The sequence below is a fragment of the Triticum urartu genome, chromosome 5 (genome assembly GCF_003073215.2).
Source record: "Triticum urartu cultivar G1812 chromosome 5, Tu2.1, whole genome shotgun sequence".
NCBI lineage: Eukaryota > Viridiplantae > Streptophyta > Magnoliopsida > Poales > Poaceae > Triticum > Triticum urartu.
The window spans coordinates 501,106,153-501,117,335 of NC_053026.1; the positions used below are offsets into that span (position 1 = coordinate 501,106,153).

Sequence of the window (11,183 nt, forward strand, 5' to 3'; positions counted from 1 at the left end):
TTGTTCTCGAACCCGTAGGGTCCGCACGCGTAAGGTTTTGATGACAGTTATATTATGAGTTTATGAGTTTTGATGTACCGAAGGAGTTCGGAGTCCCGGATGAGATCGGGGACATGACGAGGACTCTTGGAATGGTCGAGACGTAAAGATCGATATATTGGACGACTATATTCGGACATCGGAAAGGTTCCAAGTGATTCGGGTATATTTCGGAGTACCGGAGAGTTACGGGAATACGTATTGGGCCTTATTGGGCCATACGGGAAAGAAGGAAAAGGGCCTCAAGGGTGGTCGCACCCCTCCCCTTGGTCTGGTCCGAATTGGACTAGGGAAGGGGGGGCGCCCCCTTCCTTCCTTCTTCTTTTCCCTTCCTCTTTTCCTATTCCATATGGGAGGTGGAATCCTACTAGGACTAGGGATTCCTAGTAGGACTCCACACTTAGCGCGCCCCCTCCTAGGGCCGGCCTCCTCCTCCCTTGCTTCTTTATATACGGGTGCAGGGGGGCACCTCAAAGACACAACAATTGATCCTTGAGATTTATTAGCCGTGTGCGGTGCCCTCCTCCACCATAATCCTCGATAATATTGTAGTGGTGCTTAGGCGAAGCCCTGCGACGGTAGAACATCAAGATCGTCAGCACGCCGTCGTGCTGACGGAACTCTTCCCCGACATTCTGCTGGATCGGAGTCCGGGGATCGTCATCGAGCTGAACGTGTGCTAGAACTCGGAGGTGCCGTAGTTTCGGTGCTTGATCGGTCGGGCCGTGAAGACGTACAACTACATCAACCGCGTTGTGCTAACGCTTCCGCTTCCGATCTACGAGGGTACATAGACAACACTCTCCCCTCTCGTTGCTATGCATCACCATGATCTTGCGTGTGCATAGGAATTTTTTTGAAATTACTACGTTCCCCAACACCCGGTGCTCTCCATGACGAGGAGGGAGTAGTTCTCCCTCGGGGCTGAGGGTATGTACCAGTAGCTATGTGTTTGATCTCTCTCTCTCTCTCGTGTTCTTGAGATGATACGATCTTGATGTATCGCGAGCTTTGCTATTATAGTTGGATCCTATGATGTTTCTTCCCCCTCTACTCTCTTGTAATGAATTGAGTTTCCCCTTTGAAGTTATCTTATCGGATTGAGTCTTTATAGATTTGAGAACACTTGATGTATGTCTTGCCGTGCGTATCTGTGGTGACAATGGGATACCACGTGATTCACTTGATGTATATTTTGGTGATCAACTTGCGGGTTCCGCCCATGAACCTATGCATAGGGGTTGGCACACGTTTTCGTCGTGATTCTCTGGTAGAAACTTTGGGGCACTCTTTGAGGTCCTTTGTGTTGGTTGAATAGATGAATCTGAGATTGTGTGACGCATATCGTATAATCATACCCACGGATACTTGAGGTGACATTGGAGTATCTAGGTGACATTAGGGTTTTGATTGATTTGTGTCTTAAGGTGTTATTCTAGTACGAACTCTAGGGCTGTTTGTGACACTTATAGGAATAGCCCAACGGATTGATTGGAAACAATAACTTTGAGGTGGTTTCGTACCCTACCATAATCTCTTCGTTCGTTCTCCGCTATTAGTGACTTTGGAGTGACTCTTTGTTGCATGTTGAGGGATAGTTATGTGATCCAATTATGTTATTATTGTTGAGAGGACTTGCACTAGTGAAAGTATGAATCCTAGGCCTTGTTTCCTAGCATTGCAATACCGTTTACGCCCACTTTTATCATTAGTTACCTTGCTGTTTTTATATTTTCAGATTACAAAAACCTTTATCTACTATCCATATACCACTTGTATCACCATCTCTTCGCCAAACTAGTGCACCTATATAATTTACCATTGTATTGGGTGTGTTGGGGACACAAGAGACTCTTTGTTATTTGGTTGCAGGGTTGCTTGAGAGAGACCATCTTCATCCTATGCCTCCTACGGATTTATAAACCTTAGGTCATCCACTTGAGGGAAATTTGCTACTGTCCTACAAACCTCTGCACTTGGAGGCACAACAACGTCTACAAGAAGAAGGTTGTGTAGTAGACATCAGCCTGTCGCCCAAACAAAGCGTGATACGAACTTTTGATTTTCACCACCTCAAAAGTCAATGTTTCTGATCTTGAATCATGATCATCTCCAAAAGCCACCTCTAAGGCTATCTTGCCCACTGGATATGCAGACTTACCAGGCACCACACCATGGAAAACGGTGTTTGATGGTTTAAGATTTTTATCTGTCAACCCCATACGACGGAAGGTATCATAATATAGAATGTTGATACTACTTCTCCCATCCATGAGTACCTTAGTGAACTTATATCCCCCAACTTGAGGGGCCACCACTAAGGCTAGATGACCCGGATTGTCAACCCGGGGCGGGTGATCCTCTCTACTCCATAAAATGGGTTGCTCAGACAAGCGCAAATACTGAGGCACCACCGGTTCAACAGAGTTCACCGCCCTCTTGTGAAGCTTCTGATCACGCTTACACAAGCTAGTGGTGAAGACATGATATTGCCCACTATTTAACTGCTTAGGATTGCTCTGATAACCCGACTGTCGCTGCTGCTGCTGGTTCCCCTGATGGTTGTAACCTCCCTGGTTGCCCTGGTTCCCTTGATTGTTGTGTCTGGTTTGATTGCCCTGAAATCCTGAACCGGAGTTGCCGCCTCCGTAACCCGGCCCGTGGAAACCACCTCCTGGACCGCCGGGCGGGCCATTATCATACTGAAACGCATTGGAATTCTTGAAATCTCGCATAATATAACAATCCTTCCAAAGATGCGATGCTGGCTTCTCCTTTGATCCATGCTTTGGACATGGGTGATTTAACAGGCGCTCCAAATTGGAGCCTGGACCTCCGCCCCTCTACGGCTGCTTGCTCTTACGGCGCTGACCATTCTCCTGAGCATTGGTGTTAGCCACAAAGTCCAAACTGTTGTCGGCTTTGCGCTTACCATTATTCCCATGGCCTGCCAGATTATGCTGCTGACCCTTGGTGTTGCCATTCTTTTTTCCTTTCCCCAGTTTGTCCTCCTTTGAGTCAGGGTCTTTGGTATTATCTGAGTCAGCATACTTAACCAAAGCGGCCATAAGTGTTGACATATCATTGCAGTGACGTTTGAGTCTTCCTAACTTCTGTTTGAGCGGCAGAAAACGGCAATTGCCCTCCAACGTTAGCACTGCGGTATCTGCATTGCTACGATCCGATGAATGCAGAAGCGGCCAGATCCACAATTGACATGGGCTGCTTACAAGTATCTTTGAAGTTCTGGATAAACCGGTGCTTCAATTCAGCCCATGATCCGACAGAGTTAGTTGGTAAGCTTTTCAACCAAGTACGAGTTGTTCCTTCCAACATCATGGTGAAGTATTTAGCACATACTGCTTCATCCACATCTAACATCTCCATTGCCATCTCGTAGCTTTCAACCCATGCCTCTGGTTGCAGATCGGCGGTGTAATTGGGTACCTTACGAGGTCCTTTGAAATCCTTGGGCAATCGCACATTACGCAAAGCGGGGGTGAGACACGGCACCCCTAAGGAACTGAATACCACACCTAGCTCTACTGAAGTGGTAGGGTGAACCGGAGTAGGTTGACGGGCTCCGTGCAGAGCTGCTAACTCGGCCTCTCGACTTGCGCGACCATGATCCACCACATCTTGCGCATTAGCACCTCCCCGTGCCGGGTTGTGCCCTCGCGGCGAGTTACGGCGACGTGCACTGCTTGACACGACCGGTTCATCCTCAACATGCCTGTTGTAGCTCTGGCTTGGATGGGGGGTGGAATGAATCCTCTCACGACTGTGTGAATATGCCTGCTGCTGGTTTGGAGCTGTTTGAAGGAGATCTCTGGCCCGTCGTGCCTCAATCGCAACTGGTGATTCGCCGTCGGTTGGGAGGGCTGCCAACCGTGAAGCGGCGGCCACAATGTTGTCCAACGGGTTGGAGTAATGCCCGGGGGGTGTTGGAACATACTATGGCACAATGTTGTTCTGACGAGGCGGGTCTATCGTGCGCGGCTGAACCAGCGCTCCTGTTCCTGGCGCCTCCGTCCGGTTTAATATTGGCTGGATACTAGTTCCTGCTCCTGGCGTGTTGAAGAGATTTCTTGGCTCATAACTCGGCGGGAGATGCGATCGGTATCTTCTTCTCATGACTTCTTCTGAAGCATTCTGATCCAGCCTAAGCCGGTAGGCCTGAGCTTCCAACTCGGCCCGTTCTGTAGCCATCCTAGCGTTCTCTGCCGCTAGGTCCGCTTTAGCCTGAGTTATCTGATCTTTCACCTTTGCGATCTCCGCGTTGTGCTGATCCCGGGCTGCCGCGTCCACCTTCGCGGCCATCAATGTTGCCAAAGCGTCGAACAAGTCAGACAGAACTTGAGCCGGAGGTGGCGCAGAGCTCCCTGCCCCTACCGGCGTGGTTGTTGCTGAACCGGAGAGCATTGCTGCGGCGGTTGATGAGTGGGGCGCTGATTGTGTACCGGCCATGAAGATAGCGGCCCGGTTTGGCAGATCAGGGGAGTCCGGAATACTGTTGCCCTCGGAACCTCCACTAATCCGACCATCCTGCAAATGATAGAGCGATTCGGTTTCTCCAGAGGACTCGTCGTCGGAGCATACAACGGTTTCTCCATCGGATACCGGTCCGTCCTCATATTCAGCTCCGTGGATGACACCTACGAAAACATGCTTTGCCATGGGCTGAACCGAGGAAGGGTTTGCACGCTGAGCCGTCTCGATGATGTCGGTGCAGGTGTCCGGCTCAGGGCCCGGTTCGCCAATCTTGCCGATGAAGACGTGAATCCCACCAAAGGGGACCCGGTACCCGTATTCGATTGAATCGGCCTCGGGGCCCCATCCCGCGTTGTCGATGTAGAGCTTGCCGCGACGGATCTTTGTCATCCGGCCCACAGCGTATCCCTTGAGTCCATCAAAGCTGCCCTTCAAGAACTTGAAACCATCATGCGATAGCCCCACGATGGGCGCCAACTGTCGTGGGTTTGTCACGGCAGATGTCCTTGTGAAAGGACTTATTCGTGAAGCCATCGCAATGGGTTAGCTTAAAGGGGTTAAACCGGACAAGGGGACACGGAGAGTTTATACTAGTTCGGCCCCTTCGATGAAGGTAAAAGCCTACGTCTAGTTGTGATTGGTATTGCTAGGGTTTCGATGACCAGGGAGCGAATCCGCTTTGACTGGCTCTCGAGTTGTTGTGTGTTGTCCCTAAACCGCTGCCGGGTCGTCCCTTTATATACATAGGTTGACGCCCGCCGGTTTACAGAGTCCCGAAGCCGGATCATAAATGTGTCCGGTTCGGTCTCTATACTTCCTACCTTACAATGCAAGTTACATAATAAGGTCGGTTTACATCTACAAGCTTTAACTCGTCTTTGGGCCTTGGGCCTTCATAAAGCGCCATCATTCTTACGTCTTCATGGGCTTCTAATCTTCATAAAGTTAATCCGGCTACTCCTGGCCAGTTTACGTCTAGTAGTAATATCCCCAACAGTCACCGTCGCTCGAGTCCCAAGAAGGCCACAGCTCCTCCCCTCGTGTGGAAGCCAAGCTTGGTGGGCTGAACATCGTCGGCCGATTTGCCGCTTGGCGGCGACGTGGAGACGGACAACTTCACTTCCCGTGGCTCCAGAGGCGGAGCTGAAGAGCGCCGAGGCAGAACTGAAGAAGGCGAAGTTTCAGTTCTTAGGGCTCATGGCCGGACACGGGGAACGGGCACCGGCGATCATAGATTAGGTTAATTAATTATACCTCCAGAGCCGGACGAGCACCACATTTAGTTGAAGTATATCCGAAATGTGATGAAATCCGGTCGTGTTTGAACGAATTTCGTCCAATTAGTTTGAATTGTTGTTCAAATGTATGCGGACAATGTTGAATGGCCGTCTCCCGCATCCATGTCCACAGACTGACCCCTCTTTTATCGGCGGATGGATGCGGAAGAAAATTTGCGGGCCGTCGTTGTTGAGATGCCCTTAAGTCATCAATAAAGCCTGCGTTCTTATCAATTTTTTTCTTCCAAACAATCGTGACATAAAAGGAGGAATTATTAAACCAGAGGGCCAAAATCGTCAATGTCTCACGCCTCCCATTAATTTCCTCCCCCTATACCGTCCGGAACGCTGAAATTACGAAGTCCTGCCATAACTGCGCCCGATCTATCCCCCTCTCCTCCTCCTCCTCCTCCTCCCCCCCGTAGCCTCCAAAAATAACTCACGCGTACGAACGCCGCCGCAGCGAAGGCAGGGTGGAAAAATAAACGAAAAGAAAAAGGAAATAAATCCCGTGTTCTCCGATCGGAGGCGGCGACGGGCGACGGGCGACGATGAGGGCGTCGAAGCGGCCGCTCGGCGTGGTGATGGCGTGGGTGCGCCGGCAGCCGCCCAAGGTCAAGGCCTTCCTCGCCGTGGTCACCGGCATGGCCGCGCTCGTCTTCATCCGCTTCATCGTCCACGACCACGACAACCTTTTCGTCGCCGCCGAGGCCGTGCACGCGCTCGGCATCGCCGTGCTCATCTACAAGCTCACCAAGGAGAGGACCTGCGCCGGTTAGTGCCCCCGCCCCTCCCCTGCCGCTCCCGTTCACGGCCGCGCATCGATCCGTGGACGCCGCTCGTGATTTTTTTTAGGGGCCTTCTGACTGGCCGCGCGATTCGGAAACGTTTCTCCGGCGCAGTTCGTAAGAGGAAAAAGAAAATCGGCGGATTGGTGGTTTGTCCTGGTGAAATCTAGGTGGTGGCAGCCACCCAGATTGGAATTTTATTTCGATCTAGTATTTCCTTGCCTGAATTTCGCGTTTGGTAGTGGCAATTTCCTAAGATTTGATTTCTTCACTGAGCTGGAGTGATGCGTAGGCACCCTGTTGGTTTCGAATTTTGGTGTATAAGAAGAAGCTAATTACTGATCTGGTATACTATTAGAAAGTTGGAAAGTTGTGATAACAATCATGGCTGCGAGGATGCATTTGATTAAGGTGTATATGATACTATGATTTGGCTTGGTTATGCACGGAATTAGAGGGAATATGCTCAATGATTCAATGCCGATGCAAGATGGAGAAAATGTCTCCTTTTATCCGATTATGTTGTTTTACAGCTTTTGATTTTTCTAGCCTCTTCTGCTTAGAGGCCTTGGTATTGAAATTGTGTTTGCATGATCTTTTACAATGAAACTATGTAGATTTGTTTCAAGGTCCGTATGTTTACGGTCGATTTGGTGTTGGTATGCAAAGCCAACTGCTTTATCCTTTTTTCCTAGAATTATCATATGTGGCAATATCAATGTACTAGTCTACAATTTTAATTTGCATCGTACACATTTTCTTTAGTTCTATATGTGTGGTTGGTAGGTAATGTGCTGACTTCTGAGTGCATTTTGGGTCCATCTGGACTTAAATCTGTAGAAAAGGAAGTTGATTTGTAACAACCATATCCTTGTTAATGTACAAATTTTCAGTGCTATCTTCAATCCTCAACTGGCAAATAATATGTGCATACTTTTTTGGCACGTGGATGAATAAATTTACATTTGATGGTTGGTATGATTGTGATAAGCCAGCTTGGAATCATCAAAATTTTAGTTTCTGATCCCAACTTAGAAATAGTTTTTCTGTCAAAATTTCCGTAATTTTCTTCAGCCATGTGTATGTTTTATTGTGCTTTGTCTACATGGTTTGTGACCATATATTACATTTTTGTGAGTACGGTATTTGCTTTACTCAGAAAAGTTTCTCTTTTCAAACATGTAAACACGTGAGATAGGTAATATTATAATGTATAAACCTGCTAGCATTTATAATCACTCTTATGATTTATGTGTTTCTTTGTGGTGTTACTTGCGCTCTCTGTTTTACTAAGTATCTGATGACTTCTCTCTCTTAAATCTTGCAGGACTATCCCTTAAGACTCAGGATTTAACTGCATTGTTTCTAGCTGTTAGACTATACTGCAGCTTTGTCATGGAATATGACATCCATACAGTGTTGGATACTGCTACACTTGTGGCTACACTTTTTGTTATTTACATGATTCGGTTCAAACTTAGGTCAACTTATATGGTGGACAAGGACAACTTTGCATTGTACTATGTGGTAAGAATACACAAACTCCTTTACCTAATTTTGTAAATTTGGGTTTTCATAAGCTGGGGCTGTGATGTTCACACTTTTGTTGCAGCTTGATAAATAAGCTAAAAATTGACTTACCAATGCTCAGCTAATTAGTTGCTTACTTCTCTGCATATTCAATTTGCTATTTATATTCTTTCCGTGGCTTCCTTGCATGAAAGATAGAACTATTCCAACTTGTGCTCTGCATCACTCCTTTTTTTTGTTTTACTGGGTCTGCTGCCTTTCTTATCTGTAAGCTTTGCGCTCAGTTAGAAAATCATAGTGCTATACAGGCACCTTCATCTTTAACATAGTGTGATAATCTTGCCCGATCTATCTGCATATCTTCTGGTAAAATGTTTTAAGATAATTAATGGGCTCTCACCCTGGATGACTTGTGGTGGTAAAATCTTATTGGTTAATGGGTAGTAGGAGTAGAAGTGTTAAGAAAACCATGTATAACTAACTTAAAGCGCTGAAACAACTACCAGATTGTTTTGCTTATTCAGTTGCAAATCTCTTCCTCTTAACTTGTAATACATGCGGACTTAATTTTTTTCCCATTTATTTTACGTTATTTGTAGGTGATACCTTGTGCTGTGTTGGCACTAGTTGTTCATCCTTCAACGTCTCACAACATCGCAAACCGGTTTAGCTGGGCGTTCTGTGTTTACCTGGAAGCTGTCTCAGTGCTGCCGCAACTGCGTTTGATGCAAAATACCAAGGTAAACTATAAAAATGCAATTCCTTACTCGAGGTGAAGTTTGCTGACAAACCATCTTGTGCAGATTGTGGAACCGTTCACAGCTCACTATGTGTTTGCGCTGGGGGTTGCGAGGTTTCTTAGCTGTGCCCACTGGGTTCTCCAGGTTTGTCTTCTGAAAAGATTCCCCGAGCCTATTTTATGCAGTACATATGAGTCATGTTTGTTGCTCATCTCGTAAGTGTGATTTGCATGGTGGCATTCTGTCTTCATTTCATTTTTGTTGCTGTCAACTGTGTCTTTACACCGTTGTCTGTGATGAGTTATTATGTGTTTTATTTTGACTTGTTTAGATTGCTTACCACATGCGTCACGTGGTATGAGTTATTATGTCTTAGTTTCCTCAATGTGTGTATTTTGGGGGGCATCATTATTCACTGGACATGTTCCATCATTCTTGTTCACCTTGCAAGAAGTGCAATTTGTATGGTTAATAACATGCCAGGAAAAATTCTATTTACGGCTATACATGTGCATTTGCAAGTTTTCTTGTCGGCGAGTTTCCGAAAACAGAACCCTCATTGACGCTTGTGTGAATTGTGTAGGTTCTGGACTCCCGTGGGCGTCTGTTGACTGCGCTGGGCTACGGGCTGTGGCCATCCATGGTTCTCCTGTCAGAAATCGTGCAGACCTTCATCCTCGCGGATTTCTGCTACTACTATGTGAAGAGGTAAGTTCACCATCTATCCACTATGCACATATGTCAGAATCTGACCCTGAAGCACATTGCTTAATACGGTGGGCGTTTGTGGCGGTGCAGCCTGGTCGGCGGGCAGCTGGTGCTACGGCTACCCTCCGGGGTGGTGTAGGAGGATGTCTGCGACGGGAGAAACGACTCGTCGGGTCACCCATCAGAGGAGGATATTTTCAGTTACAGCTTACAAGTATTAGTGAGAGAAAATTGCAGCAGCAGACATAGGTTTGTCGGTGTGTGTGTGTGAGAGAGACTGGTAACAGCAGCGTATGTGTATGACCTAACTTGAGAGTTAATTTTAGCTTCCGTATGCTTGTTTGTCGCCTCTATTCTGGAAAAGAAAGGGGGAAGCCGATGATAGTTACTATGACGTGATTGATGGTAATTCCCTCGTTTCTTGGAACCTGTGGAAATTATGATGAGAGGAAGAAAGACCATATAGTAAGTATCATAGCCTGGTGAAGTGATGCGCGGGCCGTTGCATCACGCCTTGTGGCCTGCGTCTCACACCGGCCCCGTGTGTGTGCAAGCAAAATCCTCGGGTCTCTGTTGACTGAACCGGCCAAGCGCCGCAGGTGGTGCAGAAATTTGATCGGGGCCAAACCATGCAGCAGTTGGCCATCTTTGCCCGGATAGGAGTGCCCTGTTCGTGCTGGACTACAGAACAAGAGAAAAGGACCAAGCGGAAAGATAGGGACGGACCCTGGCTGGCCGTTTTGTCTCTGTCAGGAAAGTTACGCCGGTTTCAGAAAGCACCGACTGCATGTGACCTCGGTGACACGTGTGCCCGTGGATCCATATTTAGAAATAGCAAGCAGTAACTGAAACCGTCGACGTCATGTGAGAGCCATGGATCCATGTTTGAAAGAAATATAACATTCTAAGAGTATTTAACAAAAAACTAGCACATTTCAGAGTGCATTTAGCGGGAGAAATGTTCCATTTGACTATGAAGGCGTATATGACGACTTTGTCAATCTCAAGACAACGTGCCGCTTAGTCTCTCAAAGGTGCTCATAGGGTTGAGATATGAGTGCATGCATTCATACGGGCGAGTGCATAAGGGTATGTGTCTATACCGTGTTATTAAAGAAAAAAAAAAGCACTCAAGTATCTCCAATGACACGCATGGGCTAGCTCCCCATTTCCCAAATGACGAGTGCGTGCAAAGCGCAACAAATATCTCATAATATCTAGCCGACAGGTGGGGCCCAGCCCACAGTTTTCCACCTAAAACAAAATCGTCATATTCTTCTCAAAAGAAGATGTTTTATTATAGTAGTAGTCCAAAATACTTCGCTGTCGTGCTCTGCAGAAAAATTCAAGAGAAATCCAACCCCAACCAAAACCCAAGCCAAGCCGAAACCCAAACCGAAACTGAAGCCGGAGTGGGTCGAACCAGCAGCAGCTACAACACGTAGCAGTAGCAGCAGCAGATGGATCCATTTTCCATTCCCATCCACGGCGCCACGGCACCGCACGCCCTCCCCTCCCCCGGCCCAATAAGAGCCCCGCCGCCCACCCGACAGACCGATCGAACCATCCTCCCCCCCACCCCACCCCCATTCCCCTCCCCTCCCCTCCCC

The 11,183-nt window shown here is 47.6% G+C and overlaps 1 protein-coding gene across 1 annotated transcript; it reads left to right on the forward strand.

The window, feature by feature from the left end:
• Nucleotides 1-6,181: 6,181 nt before the first annotated feature.
• LOC125510131 (ER lumen protein-retaining receptor erd-2.2-like) lies at nucleotides 6,182-9,907 on the forward strand. Its single transcript, XM_048675221.1, has 6 exons — nucleotides 6,182-6,581; nucleotides 7,923-8,122; nucleotides 8,725-8,865; nucleotides 8,929-9,009; nucleotides 9,449-9,573; nucleotides 9,664-9,907. The coding sequence occupies exons 1-6, from the start codon at nucleotides 6,359-6,361 to the stop codon at nucleotides 9,710-9,712; spliced, it is 819 nt and encodes a 272-aa protein (XP_048531178.1). The 5' UTR covers nucleotides 6,182-6,358; the 3' UTR covers nucleotides 9,713-9,907.
• The last annotated feature ends 1,276 nt before the right edge of the window (nucleotides 9,908-11,183 follow it).

Coding starts and splice junctions, on each gene's coding strand:
- LOC125510131 (XM_048675221.1), top strand. CDS start 6,359: ATGAGGGCGTCGAAGCGGCCGCTCGGCGTGGTGATGGCGTGGGTGCGC. Junction 8,866..8,928: donor GTTTGATGCAAAATACCAAG/GTAAACTATAAA, acceptor CATCTTGTGCAG/ATTGTGGAACCGTTCACAGC. Junction 9,010..9,448: donor GTGCCCACTGGGTTCTCCAG/GTTTGTCTTCTG, acceptor TGAATTGTGTAG/GTTCTGGACTCCCGTGGGCG.